The following is a 21,315-nucleotide window of genomic DNA, read 5'->3' as shown; positions in this document are numbered from 1 at the left end:
ACAGTGTTAGGACATATACCCAGGTTATTACTCACTGCGATATGTACATATATAATCACACATCATAGGGGGTGGATAGAATGTATTGAATATGTGGTTTTATACATCAGTATAGATAAAGTTGTTGTTTTTTCCATTTGCCAGCCTGAGGTAATATTTAGTGCCTCATTTCACTAAGAATTAGGGATATTATTGAGGCATGAGACACAAATATGGTTTTCTGCCCACAAAATGACAGCCGCCCTTGTGTGTAGGCGACAGGTACATATGTGAAGGGGGTGATTTTTTTTCGTAGGTACATAAATAGATGAAGCAGAGAATGTCCTGCACTTTGGTGAATCATGTTGTATGAGAGTGTGAATGATCTCATGCTATCTCGTAGCGTTCCCAGAGGGGGGGGGGTGTTGGTCTCCCTGCCCCCCACTATCGCTCATCGTAGGTTACTTGCACTCCCTATTAGAGGTCAAATTCTTCATATTCAAATGTCAGAGCGAAAAAATAAATGCAATTACCCTGGAAAAGAAAGTAATTTTCCACAGTGAGGAATGTATCCTGACCACACAAAGATCCGCTGCATTATTATATGAATATTACGTCCCCTCCCTCAGCAGTAAGTGAGGACGGGCAGCTATATCTTTTGTAGGTTTCATTTTCAGCCAAGGTCTCCGTGTATTTGCTGAGAAGTAAGCTTATCGGGGTGGTAGGTCTTTAATCCCATTGTGGAGCAGGTCATTGTGTGTAGACAATGGGACCCAAACTTCAGCTGTAGAATTGTTTATAGAGCTGATCTTTTGACACATGAAGATATGATGGGGGATGTCTGAGGCTGAGCAGCCCCTGCAAATTTTTAACTAAAGGTCTGAAAGTAACACCAACGTTATACTCCCAATGGTGATAATTGTTGGAGGTAGCGGCAAAGATTGTGTTATTAAAGATATATATATATATATATATATATATATATATATATATATATATATATATATATATATATATATATTAGTGTGGAGACTCCCTGAAATAGGGGTGATCTCCCTCACTCCCTGAAGAGTCTGGCATTCTCCCTGATACTGAACCAGTACAAGACGTGGTTGGCTTCGCCATCTGTGGCATGATGACACAGTTCAGGAATTGTGTCCTATGTCCATGTATTGATGCCTATGGAGGTGGCCATTTTCATGGAGACCAAGATTTAATCAAAGACTGACAGGTAAGACAACATGACTTCTGTAATGGAGACAGAAATGTAAAAGACACTTCAGTCTCTAGAGATTTATTAGCTGCTTTTCTTTAACGCATAGTTGCCTACTCCCCCGGACATTGTTGTGTTGATAGATTGGTACTATCGGAGCTCTGTGAGAAGCAGCGCATATAAAGAGGTGGAGAATGGGGGGGTTGCTTATGAAGGGGGGATTAAATATAGGGCAATCTCGACTGCCCAAAATCTGTGTATTCCTCAGTTTTTGTTGCACCTTTGCAATCTATCCTGTACATCTATGAAACGGCTGTGCCCCCTTAGATGTTTACCTTGTCGTTGGGTGAGAACGTTTTATTACCCGCTATGCAGTTATAGCCACATATATCTGTGTATATAAAGTGAAAGTACCTCAGTAACGCAGGTAAAACGAGCGATTCCCGCTCTCTGGGACGCGGTGTAAGGACTGCGAGTGTCAATGGTCTCATCGACCTAAGCTGATCTGCGAGGTGGCAAATACCTTCCCTGTACCATAGTTATTAATAAATCATGAGACGTACACTGTATTTTTATACTTTAATTCCCAGTGATTAAGTGGACGGGCTGAGATTCCTCAGTATAGGACATATGAAAATTGTATGGCCACAATGGAGAGGGATTTTGTGGACAGCGGCAGCTGGAAATTATTTTTTTTTCTTTATAATTACAGTTTTGGTGAGAATTGCATGTTACAGCCTTTCCGTCAGCTATAACTGATTAGAATACATTATAATCATTAACACAATAATATTAATAATTATTAATTAAAATAATTATGAATAATAATACATTAACACACGTGTGTGATTTGAGTGTACTATTGTTCTGTATTTTAAAGTGGATCCGTCAACTTGTGGATCTCCAAATATGTTGCCAAGTTTGCTACAAAAACCGTACAGTTTCTTCTGTATTCACTACAATGGTGGCAGCCATTTTGTCTGATCACTAGAGTGACATCACTTATGGCATCACTAATGCCTTATGCCTCCGTGGTGTCGCTGTGTGTAGGCGATAGCTCCACGTTCCATCAAGAAACAATCATTTCTTTTTATAGCAGTTTACAAACATTTTTTTACATGTTTGATGTTATAAAGAGCTGACGATTGTAACTAAAATCTATACTTTTTTTTTTGTACCCAAATCACGTTCAGACAAAATATCTGAAGAAAATGTGGTTCTGTCTTCAGTGGCGATGGTACCGCCATGTCCCTGAGAATCTGTATTGGAACCAATGTAGTGAACTGTTAGATAATGCAAATAAAGAATATTTTAGTATTCCTTTGGGATTGTGATGCCTATGAACACTGGAGATTGTATTAGATGGAAGTGCCCCTGCTGGTTGTCTGGGACAATACAAAAATAAAGGCCTCTGTGTTTTGGTCTGTGTTGTATTGTTCTCATTGAGTCTGGGGTCAGCTGAGGAAGAGGCTTCAGACCCCTCATGGAGCGAGGAATGCTCTTTCTAGTTAGAGACAGATTCCTCCCTCTTTACATTACTGGGAATCAGAGTTCGAAGAATGACAATTATTTCCTTCACGGGTCCCTGGAATGGTTTCTATCTAGTGACTCCTCTTCTGCGGCCAGGTTTTCTGAGAACGTGTGATTTGTTACTGACTAAAAAAAGATTTGTTTCTTGATATGGTGGCTTGTATTGGCACATCCAACCAAAATGGTATTGTTTGCAGTATACCTGTCCTCTACACACAGCGGTGGCAGCCATTTTGTGAGCTGTACCAATATTCATGACGATGCAACTCACTTAAGAACTTTACCAGATGAATATCACATCAGCCATTTTGTGCCTTAGTGATGTCACTAGTTCCTGGTGACGTGATAGGCTGCCTTGTCATTACTGTTGGTTAAGCTTATAAAATGGCTGCCTCCGCTCCGGTAGGTAAGCTACAGACGCCATCCATTTTATACTACTACACTGCCTGCGAAGTCTCTCCTCAATATTAGAAGTGATTTATCAAACCTTCTAAAAAGGAAATGTGGAGGTGTTGCCCATAGCAACCAATCAGATTCTAGCTCTCATTTTCTAGAATGTAGTAGATAAATGATAGCTAGAATCTGATTGGTTGCTACGGGTAATACCTCCACTTTTCATTTTTAGAAGGCGTGATAGATCTACTCCTTGGTTGCACACAGATGCCGTGGCCGTTAGGAGCTGCAAGCAGAAAGTGACAGACTTCAGATAGTTAATAACCAGGCTTGTGTCTAGTCATTGTGCTGTCTGAGGTAGCGACTGACATACAAGCTTATACAAGCACCATAAACATTTGCAACAATGCTATTTAAAATACATAGTGTCATTTCTGAGCATTATTAGATCTACAAACAATGTACATACCACTAATTTTATATATTTGCATCAAGAAAATTCCTTAATTTTGCTGTGCTTGATAGGTTCCGGGATGCGCTGTGAATAAAAGCTCAGCCGGTGGCTGCTTTGTTACACAACAGTCAGATTTCTTGGGTGACCCAAATACATTGCAGAATATAACATAATCCTATTGTGTTCCATAAAGAGGAGCAAAGGACTTGTCTGGATGATTATCGGGGAACATCTGAGACTCTTTGAAGCTTGTGAGATGAAAAACACTTTTTTTTTAGTTTCTATATATACAGGTTTTGTTGTGTTGTTTTTTTTTTTTTACACTTTGTGGGGTTTTTTTTTTTTTTTTTTTTTTAATTTAAATTTAGAAAAAAGTTATAATGCATTTGAGAGGCCAAGTGGGTTAATTTCCAAGGAGGCAGTCACTACATGGGAGTATAATTATATATTTGTATTATTAAACTGGTATATTTTTACAGTTATGGAATTGTGTAGTCCGTATTTTTCAATCGGCCAATACGGAGATCACTCAATATTGTGTGGAAGTGTAATGCTGTTGCAATAGATTTAGAGGTTACGCCTCCAAAAATTGGCTACAGATAAACCAACCACCACTGACTGTCAGCGCTCCGTTCACCAGTTCCACACTGCGCACTGTTCCTGTCTGGTCTCTGTGAGGCAAGCGGAGTGGTTGTCATGACCCATGTTCAGGTGAATGGAAAGCTCAGTGGGGAGGGTCCTCGACACCCACTAAGCTTAATTAAAGCAGACAGAGCGGTAAGAGGAGAGTGTGTTGTTGCATGAAACCGCTGGAGCAAATGAGGACCTTGGTGAATGTGGTAAATGGCGCTGGGAAGGTAAAAACTTGTCCGAAGAAGATTTGGTGGCCTGTTCGCGGCCCTCTTATCGCGTTAACCATCTCACATGTGTCGAATGGTGAATTTGGTCCACTTTCACCACCAATCTGCATAGCCCGTTTGTGTGGATTGGTGAAAGTCTGATTGCTGCTACTGCCACGGTCTCACGGACTAAGTGGATATTGTGTGAATCGGATGGCGGAGTTAGAGAATAATATTCTACTGAAAGAGCTGCGGATGCCTTGGGTCTAATCTGAGCATCTACCATTAATAAGTTAGAGGTCAGACTGGTTGGACCAGTTGGCCTTGATTTCTGCTCGGTAGAGTGAAGAGGGCCTTGGGCTCCTCTTCTCCGGGTATTACTGAGCAGGATTCTCTGGGAGTCATGTTCTGGCCATTGATGAGGAAGTTTGTGAGACTCACAGGTTTTGCATAAAAGTTCACGTTCTGTTGCCCTGATGATGTTTTAATGCCGAAACTTCAGCTGATTAATGCAATCACTCTGAGAATGGTGTATAGTGAACCCCCTTATTGTGCTTTATGGAGTTTAGACGGACTCTGTGTGACTACTGGCTGTTGACAGGGTGCCTTTGACTATCTGTACGTTCGCTCCTGATAAGAGTTGTCATTGCCAGGATGTTGTGATAACATGTTATTTGTGGCAGCCGACTAGTTATGATCCTGTGTCCACAGGAGAATCTGGAGTGTTATACCCTCCTAATCTCCTCCTAATGTAGGTAGCTGTCCCTCATTCTGTAAAAACCAAGTTCTCTAGTCTCAAAGCCTGTCTGTGTCTCCCCAGAGGTCAAATGTCTCTCTAGCATTGTTAAGAATGACTTTGAAAATGATGAGGTGACCCCTCCCCCTTCCTCTGCCCTCCTAGTTTCGTTCAATGATCTTTGATTCCATGGTTGCAAATTCTGCTATAAACTGGTAACTGATATCTGTAATCCATCAGATTAATCAGCTTTAACACTTACATATACGTGCACTATTTCCTTCTCATATTATTCATAAGTAGATATGGGTATGATTCAGCAGTTCATCAGTGAAGCATATTTTACATTAAGCGGTGGTTGTGGGTGGAAGAGTTTTCTCCTATGCACAACAGACTTGTGGTGTGTGTGTGTGTGTGTGTGTATATATATATATATATATATATATATATATATATATATATATATATATATATATATATATATATATATTATTGCATCGTCATTTGAGATAATTACAAGATGCGTTTTGACATTGGATACATTTTTATTTTAATTTAGTGTTTTATTTTTTCTTTGTCATTGACCATTTGCCTGGGAGACTGGACAGACGCTGCTCTCACAGGTATCATTGGTCCTTATGACAACCCTTCCTACATATTCACACTGGATCCACGGCTGCACTTGTAACATGGTGATAATCAGATGCATCAGGAAACTGAATACAAATAGACCTTTATAGCAATAGAGCTCCTTCATGGCTAAATCTATTCTACCACAATTGTATGTTTCACATTGGGAATAATTGGTTCGAATTTACTATAAAATGTCAGATGTTCTTTGTGATTTAGGGAGGGCGGTCAAAAGGGAAATTGGTCAATAAATGTGACCCGTGATCATATTAATGTGCAGTAATTGGACCATATTAATCACTACAGGTTACTCTGACATCTGGTCTGGTCTGTGACTATACCAGTGGTTCCCAAACTGGGTGCCGTGGCTCCCTGGGGTGCCGCGGTGACCTCCCTGGGGTGCCGTGGCCAGGGCTTGTGGAAAGCAAGGTGGGTGACTACTTGGTAATTATTTTGGCTTAGAGGTGCCTTGAAAAAATTATGGAGACACTAAGGGTGCCTCGAACTGAGAAAGTTTGGGATCCACTGGACTATACTATACAGATGTATATTAGAGTATGGTGCGAGTTCATAAGCGTCAAACAGGCGGTGTGTTCTGACTCATGGTACATATTACTATACACCGAGCAAGTGTCTGTGATGTCAGTGGTTTATACAATTACAGATGTCATTTTATTGGACCACAATCCTATTGCCTTCGATACGTCTTTTTGTCGTCCATTCTTGAGCTTCAGTCTTTGTTAACCTGGTTTCTGTTTTACATATTTTACTACATAGTTATTTCCATAATGAATTTTTAGCCCTTTCAATTTAAATGCCCCCACCCCATATCACCCCATAATACGGTAATTTCAACAGTGGATTCTTACTCGCGGCTCCCTGAGCTGCGAGATGAAATCCAGGCTAAAGTTACCGTATTAGCGGTAATACCATTAACGCTGCGCTATTCGCGGCAAAATTGAATTGGCCCCCTAAAGTGTTGTTTATTTTAATTTTTTTTATTTTTGTATCAGAACCACCAGTGTCATTGTCCCAGGTTATACCTGGAAAGATAAAATCTCCAATGGGGAACACATTTTGTATTTACCTCCCTTTTAGTTTGTAATAATAGTTGATTTTCAGTACAATGATAGAAGCTTGGTGGCTTATTGAGAACCCCAGTCTGAATTTTACTGGTCCTTTTTCTCCATCATGTACATCGATCAATATGGACACTGCATTGTTATATATAAGCTGTCCCAGCAAATATTGTCATACGTCCCGCCACTTGCTGATCACAGCGGCCGGGGAGCATTCCTCCGTACGTGCACGTCCTATGATATCATTTAGAATGGAGCGTTGTTGTTGTACGCCAACTTCTGGGACAATAGACAAAACCACCTATTGATAACCAAGTCCTTAGGCCTCTCCCATAGTGCATCTCCTCTCAGAGTGACCGAGTGGATATATCAGATTATGGCGCTTGTTATCTACGGTCTGTCGGTGCCACATGTGGGCAATTTTTTGATATATTGGATTAGAAAGCTGTAGTCTGACAAACGGAAAGTGAAACTAATATAATGAACTCTTCAACCTTACTCAGTGATTACATCATAAAGATTACATGACTGAGAATACATCTTTGTGTGCGTTTATACCCTGTTCTATGGCCCACTTATAGTCAGAGCTACGATACAACATGAGTATGGTGGGTTACTAATGCTTGCACCTGTAATGTGCCTGACCTGACACCTCACATTTTACCTCACCCATTTTATTTTGTGTTATGGTGCCTCAAGATGGCCGCCATGGCCTTGGTTACCTGCCTAGCAACCAGTCATGTCCATCAGAAACCACAGCCTGTCACATTGTACTAGTACAGCATTACCAGCTGTACCAGACTGTATGCGAGGCGGGGGGAGGTGTTAATTCCTCTCATATCTCACTTTCTCTGATTTCTAGCCCCCAAAAAACCTCCAACTGATGTCTGCTTCGAAGCAGTCAAATCGTTTCCATAATTTCTGTTGTAATATTTTTAATGCAGGTTCATTGCAACGTTAAGGCTATAGAGCAGTGATAGCCAACACATTAGGAGGGCCACACGGGTGTCCCCCTGTCCTTTAGAAGGGGCACACCTTACCCTGAATCTCCGTAATAAAATAAAACAATACATTTAATAAAAGGAGGCACCTATCTGTAATAACATATCAGCAGGTCTTTAAAACAAAGCTGTAACACGCATCTAACAATAAAGTAGGACAGAGCTGGAGGCTGCAGATGAAGGATCGGATGTGGAGAGTTAAATGATGTGTTGGATGTCGTTGTCCGGTGATACAGTATATTTCATCTGTCCTTTGTCTTTCTTTTCCAGAATGAGGACCTGAGACCTCTCACCCCGTCTAGAAGCACTTTTCATCTATCTTTATAATTGGAATATCCCCCTTCCCACTGACCACCATGTCGGGCGCCTCCGTCAAAGTGGCCGTGCGGGTCCGACCCTTCAATTCAAGGGAGCTCGGCAAGGACTCCAAGTGCATCATCCAGATGCAGGGCAACTCAACCAGTAAGTACAGGCCGTACCCCCGCCCTCTGTATCACTAGACACTGGTGGGATGACTTCATCCGGAGGGTCCCCCGGGGGCTGAGACCCCCTCCTCAGCCAGCACTTAGGATGTGCGAACGTCAAGTGTCCTCCTCCCCATTGTACATTACATTATCCGTGTTCAGCATGCGGCACACATACCCACCGTGGTTCTCATGCTCTGTGACTGAATACACTGACTTCCTGCCTCTATGAATGTCACAGACCACCGGCCGCATACTAACCACATTACCCAGACACCTCGCATCCAGGACATGTAGCATTATTTAGATATTGGCACCAGACGTTTCCAAGGAACTTTAGTGTTCTCGTTAATTTTGTTTTATTTTAATGTCACACAGAGGGCATTACTTGTATTTCAGTGCAATGTGAATGCTTGGAGTCATTCCTTATACAATTGAATAAGTTATAAATGCAGAGAGAGGCTGTCTGTGGCTCTATATGTTGTGGAACTACAAGTCTCAGCCGGCTGGCAGGGCATGTTGGAACATTGAAATCCACAACTGTGGGAGAGACGTAGGTTGCCTTAATCTTTCTTAAAGGACTCTATATACTTCAAGAATTGTTGTGTTACTGAATTTACACTTGTTACTGGCATTGTAGGGACAGCAAAAGGTGCTAGAATTTACTGCAACCAATCCGACAGCTAGTGTCTGGTTCCTGTGGCTTACACCCCCCCCCACACAATGTCCCTCAGTATCTTTCATTACTGAACAAAATGCTGTTTAAAACTACCAAGATTTTCTAGTATCATTATATGAAGTTATTTTATGTCAAAAATATATTTAAAAAAATAGTTTTATTTTAGTTGAATGTCCAAGAATTGGATTGCTGTGAGCTCTCCAGGGGGGAGACAAAAGACTTATTTTGGATCTATCTATCTAATTGTTGTGTACTTAAAGGCATATCAGCTCTTTGTATGCAGCTTTAATTTGGGTCAGAGCAGCTAATATATTCCATCTTTAGAAGTGCGGACATCATGTCATGCATGAGGTAAGGGGGGTGGATCTAGGACAACCTGTAGCCAGTCGGAGCATTAGATTGTAAACAGTAGAACAGAGTGTTTCAGCTTGCCCCACTCCTGCCTGACACAATGGTGGCAGCCATTTTGTTTCTGGGCACTATTCAGCCTTCCCGTGCACCAAATACTACTGGCACTGTGTAACTTGAAGGGTTACTTGTTCATGAATATTGATTCAGTCCGCAAAATGGCCGCCTCGTTCAGGTAACCAGCGCAACTTCTGAGGTGAAAATGCAGCATTTGATGTATTAAATTAAATATTAAGTGTATTAGGTGGCTGGTCTCATGCTTGATGTTATTCTGGAGCTGAGAATTTTGTGGTAAATTTCGCCACAGATGAGTCGACGAGTGGTGACCATCTTCACTCCCCAAAATCCCAAAACGAACACTTAAATCCCAGAAGACATCCAGACAACCGTTTTGGGAGCACATGAGAGAGGTTAATTCATAGGTTGCAAGTTCCAATGGCGTTTACAGTGGCGTGTGCGGCATAATCTATTTATATTATCTATTTGTATATTTAAATGTATTCATAGAAAGGTATTGGCAGAAAGGGATATCTTGCCCCAAGGACCTTCCAGGAATTTATTAGTAATGTTTTACATTGTACATGCAGTTTTACGCAGAGCAGTACACAAGATTTTGTCCGTCTTCATTTTCCTTCACGGTCCCGTTTACAAGTGTTGTTTTAGCCTAGCAGCCAATCAGAATGTTGCTTTCATTTTCTGAACTGTGCTGGAAAAAAATGAGTTATAACTGCCTGTTGCTATGAGCTACAGCAGCTTTTTTTCCTGTGCACCAGTTTTTCTTTATAAATGCTGCAGAAAGTGTCTTTTATAAAGGGGCCAATACTCATATTTCAGCCTCCGGCAAGTTTCTGAGTCTATTCACTTGGTGCCTTCAGCCACTGAGCTGCATACAGACGTACAATGAGACGTGTTCTGTATCCCAGGCAAATATCTTCCTGCAGCTACAGAACATTGTTGTCCTTATCTAGCTGATTGTTTGCATTGTCCTATGGGCCCCTCAGAACCAACCATTGCACTGCATACATTTGTTCTCTTTCAGTGTAATCTAATGGACTTAAGTGGAGGAAAACCGCTTGATGTGTTTATAGCCGTACAGTGCAGAAAAGACATTTAAAAGACAGTCTGGGTTGGCTGAAAATAAAATATTTACATAGTGTTCCAAAGTAAGGAGCACAATGGTGCATCATTCAGCATGTGAGTCTCACTGCTTCTCGGGCTATTTAGAGGAAGGAAAGAATCCAGGGCTGTCACAGCTCGGAAGTGGCCAAGGCAGAGCCCTGCAGCGCAGACACAGATGTTGGCCAAGTCTTTCAGTGCCATTCGCTCCCTGTGGATTGATAGGTCTAATGCTCTGGAATATTTGTTTCTTGCACAAGAAAACATGGTTATCCATAGTAACCAATCAGATTATAGCTGTGATTTCTGTAGTGCATTTTAGAAAATGAAAGCAAACACCCGATTGGTGTCTGGGTAATGCCAGGTTTCCTGTGTACTCGTTGTGAGAATTGTCGCCCATTGTTGAAAGGAAGTTTTCTACAAGTGACAGAAGCAGAACGTGAAGGTGAAACTACTCCTAGTGATGGTACTTTTTGTAGACTGTATATATCACATGTTCCAACACCTCTTAGATTGTAAGCTCAATAGGGCAGGGCCATCTTTATCTGTATCGTGTCATTTGTTTGTGTCAGGATCCCCTCAGTGTAAAGTGTTGCAGAATATGTCAGCGCTTTATAAATAAAGGACAATAATAATAATATCCTGCTGTCATGTCTAATATATGTTCTAACATGTCATAGGGCAGCCAGCTGCACAGGAAGCCCTCACATGTCCCTGCTCTCTGCTGAGTGACCTCCCTCTATCCTGCTCACTCTGTATTGTGACCTCCCTCTATCCCGCTCACTCTGTATTATAACCTGCGCTGTTTGACCTCCCTCTATCCCGCTCACTCTGTATTGTAACCTGCGCTGTGTGACCTCCCTCTATCCTGCTCACTCTGTATTGTGACCTCCCTCTATCCTGCTCACTCTGTATTGTGACCTCCCTCTATCCCGCTCACTCTGTATTGTGACCTGCGCTGTGTGACCTCCCTCTATCCTGCTCACTCTGTATTGTGACCTCCCTCTATCCCGCTCACTCTGTATTGTGACCTGCGCTGTGTGACCTCCCTCTATCCCGCTCACTCTGTATTGTGACCTCCCTCTATCCCGCTCACTCTGTATTGTGACCTGCGCTGTGTGACCTCCCTCTATCCTGCTCACTCTGTATTGTGACCTCCCTCTATCCCGCTCACTCTGTATTGTGACCTGCGCTGTGTGACCTCCCTCTATCCCGCTCACTCTGTATTGTAACCTGCGCTGTGTGACCTCCCTCTATCCCGCTCACTCTGTATTGTGACCTCCCTCTATCCTGCTCACTCTGTATTGTAACCTGCGCTGTGTGACCTCCCTCTATCCCGCTCACTCTGTATTGTGACCTCCCTCTATCCCGCTCACTCAGTATTGTAACCTGCGCTGTGTGACCTCCCTCTATCCCGCTCACTCTGTATTGTGACCTGCGCTGTGTGACCTCCCTCTATCCCGCTCACTCTGTATTGTGACCTGCGCTGTGTGACCTCCCTCTATCCCGCTCACTCTGTATTGTGACCTCCCTCTATCCCGCTCACTCTGTATTGTGACCTGCGCTGTGTGACCTCCCTCTATCCCGCTGACTCTGTATTGTAACCTGCGCTGTGTGACCTCCCTCTATCCCGCTGACTCTGTATTGTGACCTCCCTCTATCCCGCTCACTCTGTATTGTAACCTGCGCTGTGTGACCTTCCTCTATCCCGCTCACTCTGTATTGTGACCTGCGCTGTGTGACCTCCCTCTATCCCGCTCACTCTGTATTGTAATCTGCACTGTGTGACCTCCCTCTATCCTGCTCACTCTGTATTGTGACCTCCCTCTATCCCGCTCACTCTGTATTGTGACCTGCGCTGTGTGACCTCCCTCTATCCCGCTCACTCTGTATTGTAATCTGCACTGTGTGACCTCCCTCTATCCCGCTCACTCTGTATTGTGACCTCCCTCTATCCCGCTCACTCTGTATTGTGACCTGCGCTGTGTGATCTCCCTCTATCCCGCTGACTCTGTATTGTAACCTGCGCTGTGTGACCTCCCTCTATCCCGCTGACTCTGTATTGTGACCTCCCTCTATCCCGCTCACTCTGTATTGTAACCTGCGCTGTGTGACCTTCCTCTATCCCGCTCACTCTGTATTGTGACCTGCGCTGTGTGACCTCCCTCTATCCCGCTCACTCTGTATTGTAATCTGCACTGTGTGACCTCCCTCTATCCTGCTCACTCTGTATTGTGACCTCACTCTATCCCGCTCACTCTGTATTGTAACCTGCGCTGTGTGACCTCCCTCTATCCCGCTCACTCTGTATTGTGACCTGCGCTGTGTGACCTCCCTCTATCCCGCTCACTCTGTATTGTGACCTCCCTCTATCCCGCTGACTCTGTATTGTAACCTGCGCTGTGTGACCTCCCTCTATCCCGCTCACTCTGTATTGTGACCTCACTCTATCCCGCTCACTCTGTATTGTAACCTGCGCTGTGTGACCTCCCTCTATCCCGCTCACTCTGTATTGTGACCTGCGCTGTGTGACCTCCCTCTATCCCGCTCACTCTGTATTGTGACCTCCCTCTATCCCGCTCACTCTGTATTGTAACCTGCGCTGTGTGACCTCCCTCTATCCCGCTCACTCTGTATTGTGACCTCCCTCTATCCCGCTGACTCTGTATTGTAACCTGCGCTGTGTGACCTCCCTCTATCCCGCTCACTCTGTATTGTGACCTCCCTCTATCCTGCTCACTCTGTATTGTGACCTGCGCTGTGTGACCTCCCTCTATCCCGCTCACTCTGTATTGTAACCTGCGCTGTGTGACCTCCCTCTATCCCGCTCACTCTGTATTGTTACCTCCCTCTATCCTGCTCACTCTGTATTGTGACCTCCCTCTATCCTGCTCACTCTGTATTGTGACCTCCCTCTATCCTGCTCACTCTGTATTGTAACCTGCGCTGTGTGACCTCCCTCTATCCCGCTCACTCTGTATTGTGACCTCCCTCTATCCTGCTCACTCTGTATTGTAACCTGCGCTGTGTGACCTCCCTCTATCCCGCTCACTCTGTATTGTGACCTCCCTCTATCCCGCTCACTCAGTATTGTAACCTGCGCTGTGTGACCTCCCTCTATCCCGCTCACTCTGTATTGTGACCTGCGCTGTGTGACCTCCCTCTATCCCGCTGACTCTGTATTGTAACCTGCGCTGTGTGACCTCCCTCTATCCCGCTCACTCTGTATTGTGACCTCCCTCTATCCCGCTCACTCTGTATTGTAACCTGCGCTGTGTGACCTCCCTCTATCCCGCTCACTCTGTATTGTGACCTGCGCTGTGTGACCTCCCTCTATCCCGCTGACTCTGTATTGTAACCTGCGCTGTGTGACCTCCCTCTATCCCGCTCACTCTGTATTGTAACCTGCGCTGTGTGACCTCCCTCTATCCCGCTCACTCTGTATTGTGACCTGCGCTGTGTGACCTCCCTCTATCCCGCTCACTCTGTATTGTGACCTCCCTCTATCCCGCTCACTCTGTATTGTAACCTGCGCTGTGTGACCTCCCTCTATCCCGCTCACTCTGTATTGTGACCTCCCTCTATCCCGCTGACTCTGTATTGTAACCTGCGCTGTGTGACCTCCCTCTATCCCGCTCACTCTGTATTGTGACCTCCCTCTATCCTGCTCACTCTGTATTGTGACCTGCGCTGTGTGACCTCCCTCTATCCCGCTCACTCTGTATTGTAACCTGCGCTGTGTGACCTCCCTCTATCCCGCTCACTCTGTATTGTTACCTCCCTCTATCCTGCTCACTCTGTATTGTGACCTCCCTCTATCCTGCTCACTCTGTATTGTGACCTCCCTCTATCCTGCTCACTCTGTATTGTAACCTGCGCTGTGTGACCTCCCTCTATCCCGCTCACTCTGTATTGTGACCTCCCTCTATCCTGCTCACTCTGTATTGTAACCTGCGCTGTGTGACCTCCCTCTATCCCGCTCACTCTGTATTGTGACCTCCCTCTATCCCGCTCACTCAGTATTGTAACCTGCGCTGTGTGACCTCCCTCTATCCCGCTCACTCTGTATTGTGACCTGCGCTGTGTGACCTCCCTCTATCCCGCTGACTCTGTATTGTAACCTGCGCTGTGTGACCTCCCTCTATCCCGCTCACTCTGTATTGTGACCTCCCTCTATCCCGCTCACTCTGTATTGTAACCTGCGCTGTGTGACCTCCCTCTATCCCGCTCACTCTGTATTGTGACCTGCGCTGTGTGACCTCCCTCTATCCCGCTGACTCTGTATTGTAACCTGCGCTGTGTGACCTCCCTCTATCCCGCTCACTCTGTATTGTAACCTGCGCTGTGTGACCTCCCTCTATCCCGCTCACTCTGTATTGTGACCTGCGCTGTGTGACCTCCCTCTATCCCGCTCACTCTGTATTGTGACCTCCCTCTATCCCGCTCACTCTGTATTGTAACCTGCGCTGTGTGACCTCCCTCTATCCCGCTCACTCTGTATTGTAACCTGCGCTGTGTGACCTCCCTCTATCCTGCTCACTCTGTATTGTAACCTGCGCTGTGTGACCTCCCTCTATCCCTGTCGGAATCTAACCCATGTCCCCCAGCTCTGTGAAGCAGCAATGCTGACCACGGTGCTGCCCATTCTGAGTGACTAAATAGAGGGTGAATGTTGGTTTAGGTCAGAAGATGTCGGTCTCCATTGTGGTTCTTTAATCTGTTTCATTCTTGTGTTGCTGATTAGTGCTTGGTGATGGCCCTGACCTACTGACAGCTGAAGCTTTAGAGGTTCCGCATGAAGAGCCACGGGGCTTTATCCTAATTGCCGTATATTATTTTTTGACTATGGGATGAGGCACATTGGCTGCGGTGGTCCAACAATCCTAGAGAGAACAGCAGATGATGTCAGTGATGCTCTCTCTGGGTTAGATTCTTACCAGAATGTAGGAAATGTGACTTTAAGTGAATTTGTTTTTCTCTGATGTTTCTTTGATGGACGCCCCGCTCTTGTGGGCTGAAGGACGCCCCGCTCTTGTGGGCTGAAGGACGCCCCGCTCTTGTGGGCTGAAGGACGCCCCGCTCTTGGGGGCTGAAGGACGCCCCGCTCTTGGGGGCTGAAGGACGCCCCGCTCTTGTGGGCTGAAGGACGCCCCGCTCTTGTGGGCTGAAGGACGCCCCGCTCTTGTGGGCTGAAGGACGCCCCGCTCTTGGGGGCTGAAGGACGCCCCGCTCTTGTGGGCTGAAGGACGCCCCGCTCTTGGGGGCTGAAGGACGCCCCGCTCTTGTGGGCTGAAGGACGCCCCGCTCTTGTGGGCTGAAGGACGCCCCGCTCTTGTGGGCTGAAGGACGCCCCGCTCTTGTGGGCTGAAGGACGCCCCGCTCTTGGGGGCTGAAGGACGCCCCGCTCTTGTGGGCTGAAGGACGCCCCGCTCTTGTGGGCTGAAGGACGCCCCGCTCTTGTGGGCTGAAGGACGCCCCGCTCTTGGGGGCTGAAGGACGCCCCGCTCTTGTGGGCTGAAGGACGCCCCGCTCTTGTGGGCTGAAGGACGCCCCGCTCTTGTGGGCTGAAGGACGCCCCGCTCTTGGGGGCTGAAGGACGCCCCGCTCTTGTGGGCTGAAGGACGCCCCGCTCTTGTGGGCTGAAGGACGCCCCGCTCTTGGGGGCTGAAGGACGCCCCGCTCTTGGGGGCTGAAGGACGCCCCGCTCTTGTGGGCTGAAGGACGCCCCGCTCTTGGGGGCTGAAGGACGCCCCGCTCTTGGGGGCTGAAGGACGCCCCGCTCTTGGGGGCTGAAGGACGCCCCGCTCTTGGGGGCTGAAGGACGCCCCGCTCTTGTGGGCTGAAGGACGCCCCGCTCTTGGGGGCTGAAGGACGCCCCGCTCTTGTGGGCTGATGCATATAAGTTAGATGTACTGTATACCTGTATAAGATGACACCATGTGTTTCCTGTTGGTCACATTCAGACCACTTTAGTGGTCTTTATACCTTAAACCCGTATCCAAGGACTGAACAAACAGCCTGTAACCAGACCCCCAGGCACATCAACAAGGAATGAGATGTTTTCCGTGCACGCTGCTTTGTGGCCGGTTCCTGGTGTTGGAGGCCTCTTGTATTTCCATTGCTTAGGAACAGTAATATTTGTGTGGGGAAGATTCTGTGCAGCGCCAGCTGCTGTCACATGAGCCCTCTCCATTAATGGCTGGTATGCTGGCAGCGAGCCCGGGGCTGGGTGCAGAGTGTGTGTGTCTGAAGGGTTCAGCGTTGGGATTTGATTGAAGCGAGAGCCAGAACAATGATTAAATGCGGTGTTGCCGGAGGGGAAGGAATGTAACAGGCAGGTCCAGCCCGTGACCACAAGTCCTTTTATCCTCCAATTCTAACATTCTATATTATCTGTGATTCTAATAACAGTCACAAATATAAATATATATTTATATATGCAAGTATTTCAGGAGCCTGCCAGTGCTGTAGATAGATATATGTGATGATAGTCTTGATCGTGGGGGAAGATATTTTTGCTACACACAGCAGACTTCCTGTCAGTAACTGCAAACATCTCATGTGCAGTCAAGGTATGGAAATGTTTCATCATAGTATAGAGGGGAGACCTAATCAGAGGGCAGCTCTAGGTTTTGGAATAGTCATCTTATTGGTTTATGTGGGGTTCGGACACAGCGGAACATGTGACCCACGGACTGTTTTCCTCGCAGTCTGTAATCTCGCTGATAAACTGATCTTTGCAGTCTGGGTGTAGCCTGATTCAGATGGGATGGGGCTTTGGCTAAGGAAACCCTTTTGTTGTCCCGTTCGGGGAGATCTGGTTTCCTGGCTCTGTCGTTTACTCTGGACGCCAGAGATTCAAGTTCACCTTTTGCCTTTCTCTGGAAATAAAGAATTTGTGTCTTTAACGTAAGAATGTGCAGAATGCTAAATCTGTTTTCATTTTCTAGTTAGTGGAATGATTTAGGAGGAGAGCAAATTAAATTTATGTATATCACTGTGGGGGGTACGTTTCCATAGTCACACGTACAGCGTTTAGAATTGTGCTGATACAGGTAAATGCAGGACTACATTGAATAATATCTTCAATGAAACGCTGATTCCACCTAAAATGAAAGATTGTAGATGTAGATTGGGTGAGAGGTGTTAAATAAGAAAAGGTCACTGAGCTATGCTCCCTGGGTCCTCAGATCCAGTTCATCCGGCAGCGAGCAGGAGATCTGCGGTTTTATATTTAAGTTCCTGGGGGTGTTTAGCCCCCTCCCACGTTGAAAGCAATGCACCCACCTGAGCAGACTTGAGTATCTTATGCTCTGATCATTAGGGGCATACTGGATTGAAGGAATGCAGGTAAATTATTTATTTTTTTGCTTTTAAACATATCTCCCCTAATTCCAGCCAATAGATTGTTTGTTTGTCCAGTTTCAGTGTGTTCCCGTCAGCAGGCATACCGCACCGAAACGCGTTGCAAGAAGCCTGATTTTACCTCTTCCTTGCAATATGTTTATTATCTCTGCAGGCCTGATTTGTAGCGTTACCTGTCTGCACAATATAGTCCATGTTCACATGGGCATCTCTAAGCTGTCTCTGCTCCGGTTTTTCACAGTTGAACGTGTGAGAGACAAGTTCTAACATGGAGGTCATAGATAGACGTGTGATTGCGCACTCCTGCATCTGCCTCTATTAGCAGTCATGATTATAACTTAGAAGCCCTGTAAAGTGGATTATACCAAGTGACTTAAACCAGCTCGTCTCCACCTCTGACAACTGGTTTCATTCTATGTGCAGACCTCTAGGGAGGTCTGTCAGACTCTTAAGTAGTTTTATAGAGGCCAAAACGCTTGTATTTCTATAGTTGTCCTCATATGACACGAGAAACGTTGCTAATGTGATCTAGATTGTCTCTGTGTCCCCTTCCTGGCTCCGCACAGAGCGGACTTGTGAGATGATACTCCTACAGCACCGTGCGATCGATCGCTCAATGTCACTCACTGCATCAAGATGCTTTTCCGAGAAGATGCTGCAAAGCAATTTTTATTACTAATATTCTTGTGGTCTGAGGAAGTGTCTGTTTGCCGTGCAGGCATAATGCTGTAACGCATAAATATTCATCTTCCTTTATACGTTTCCTATATCGATTTATTTTGCTTAATGGTTCTGTTTTATATTGAAGGCGTAGGTCTTGTCCTCCTCTTATCCACTTCAAATGCCAAATGGGACACGTGGTACACATGGGCGGGTGCTTTCTTCATTTAGATTTATGTAATCGCTTCAATGAGAGGAAAAATAAATTTAAAGGTGTTTTCTAACCTTCACATTGATCCCTATCACAAGTGTCAAAGCCTACAATAAACTTGTTTCCTATGGAGAGAATCATTTATTTTCTAGCTGATGGAAGGACCTGTCACACCGGTGGATTTTCAGCCGTGGTACTCTAAATATAGAGTGGTTTTCAGGAGATTTTGAGGTCCGACACAAAAAGCAGCAAAACCTCTGTACTGGTACAGAATCTATGCCAGCGAATAGCTGAACACTCCATAGCTACAGCAATCCCAGTGGGCACCTCTGACTAAAGGACCCACAACTGGAAGGGTGGGTAGTCTACACAAGTGGAGGCAGCCATTTTATGGCCTGACATCATAATCTGTACACTAGAGCCCCCTGCAACTGCTTGGGTGCATAATCTAAAGAAGTGGAGGCAGCCATTTTGTGGCCTGACACCATAATCTGTACACTAGAGCCCCTTGCAACTGATTGGGTGCATAGTCAACACAAGTGGAGGCAGCCATATTGTGGGACTAAATCAATATAAAGCCTATAAGTTCACTAGAGCAATTGACATGAGTGAATCATGAGGTACAAAATGGCTGCCTCCACCCTGTGTGTAGGCGGAATACCAAAATTTTAAAACTAACATTCAATTTATGTCAGTAAGACCCTCAAAACTTTTTCTCTACAGCCATTTTTGCTGTTTTGCTTGTAATGTATGCCCCCCCTCCCCACTGTAGAACATTGCAAAATATGCTAATGCTTCATAAATGAAATGTATGAATTATTATTCTGTTCATTCAGTGAATTGGCTTTTTCATTGGAAGACACCGCTGTGCTGTCATATGATCATTATTGTCCTCACGCATTACTGAAATTGTATAGATGCCATACAGTAACTGACGTGACAAAGCATAGCCATTCCTAAAATATTTTGCCTTTAAACATAATTCTTTTCCTGTGTTTATTTGCATTCTTTATTATATTGCACATGCCTAAGCATCACATGTTTGTATTTTTGTCATTCTTTGTTTTTTTTTTGCATTCTTATATATATATAGTACATAGAAGAAAAAAAACTGTGCTAAAATGCCATAAATTAGATAGTGTTAAATAAATTCAAATAGCATATTACACAGACAAAACAAAGTTCCACCGTTAATCCTATGGGTCCAGGCAGCTCAAATTACATATTTTGTTTGGGGGAAAAAAGTACCATAATAAAACAATTGAGAGAGGGGGTAAAGGAATGTGTGAGGGAGAAGTGTTGATTTGTTTTAGGAATGATCGCGTTTAACCTTAGAACGCTGATGTCACCAGATCTTTATAAGACCAGTAGGATTTAATTTTGATTCTGTATGCCCATAAGTTTGTTGTATAATTTTTTATATTCCGAAAGGAATTACTCGGTTTCCACCCTCAGGTTAACCTAAGAAAGCCGTCCCATCAGTGGATGGGGTAGCCTGTCACTCCCAGTATTTGGGGAATTTTGTAAGCATGACCTGTGGACTGTTACACCCCGTACGATATGCGCCCTGCATGCTCAGCTGAAGGGTTTTTGTATTACATGACCGTGTTAATCCTGCATTCCCGAGCAGACAGCCATGTCCTGCCAAATCCTGCCCAGCCTGGCTTCTGGAAAGCTGCAGCAGCTCTGCATAGTGACTGGGTGTACGGTGAATGTAAGAATCTATAGATTAAGCCCTAATTAATGCTTTAAATGAAGGGAACAGGTTATATTTCGCAGTGAACTGCATTGCGTTGTGTTCTTTGGCTCTCAAACAGGTCTTCTTACAGTAATCACCTTTACAGCTTTTGATAATAGTCAATGTGTTCCTTCTCTCCTCTGTTCATATGATATGGAGGGGAGATGTACATCTCTCATCAGTGTTCTATTACACCTCCATATTGGCCTATACCTAGTGGAAGCCGCCATTCTGTGCACCGAATCAAGTGCCTTAGTGATGTCACTGGTATCTAGCGACTTGATTGGCTGCCATGTTGTGATCATTGTGTGAAGTGACTGGTACCATTTATAAAGGTTTCCATGATTTAATTCATGTGATCTGTCACAGGAGGTGAAATGTATGTGTACAATAGGGAAGAAAAGGGTGAGATTTTTTGTTTTTTAATGAAAAATTTATTTTCATGATTTCTCCCTAATTTATCTTGTGCCTTCCCTTATTATGTATGTTGCTCCCTGAGTATTATTGTTTTTGTTCTTTATGTTGTTAAAATATAATAACATTACAGTAAAAGGAGTTTAAACTGTAAAAAAATAAATAAATAAATAAAAATGTTGTAAGATTGATTTTCCCGCTAGAAAAGACCTGGTTTTATTGGTAGTGTTGGAGGTTCTTGTCATTATACAAGGTATAGCTCGGGGCCTGTATTATGTATGGCGTTTCCAAGCACCAACTGCAGAGACTGTATTTATAGTAACTCCATCTACACTAGCAGCTGGAGAGGACGACAGCCTCCTAATGCTCGCTGCATTCCTGGAGCCTTATATCTTTCATTCATCTC

At 44.8% G+C, this 21,315-nt stretch overlaps 1 protein-coding gene across 1 annotated transcript in view; it reads left to right on the top strand.

Moving 5' to 3' along the window:
• The window catches only part of KIF1B (kinesin family member 1B), a 102,281-nt gene that overhangs the window by 8,807 nt on the left and 72,159 nt on the right, over window positions 1–21,315 (top strand). Inside the window, 1 exon segment of the mRNA XM_075190257.1 lies at window positions 8,125–8,316. Within this exon segment, the coding sequence (XP_075046358.1) occupies window positions 8,211–8,316 (106 nt within the window). The 5' untranslated portion in view covers window positions 8,125–8,210.

Source organism: Mixophyes fleayi, chromosome 11 (genome assembly GCF_038048845.1).
Source record: "Mixophyes fleayi isolate aMixFle1 chromosome 11, aMixFle1.hap1, whole genome shotgun sequence".
Lineage (NCBI taxonomy): Eukaryota > Metazoa > Chordata > Amphibia > Anura > Limnodynastidae > Mixophyes > Mixophyes fleayi.
The sequence above is the reverse complement of the archived record's forward strand: the minus strand, read 5'-3'. Positions and strand labels throughout refer to the sequence as shown.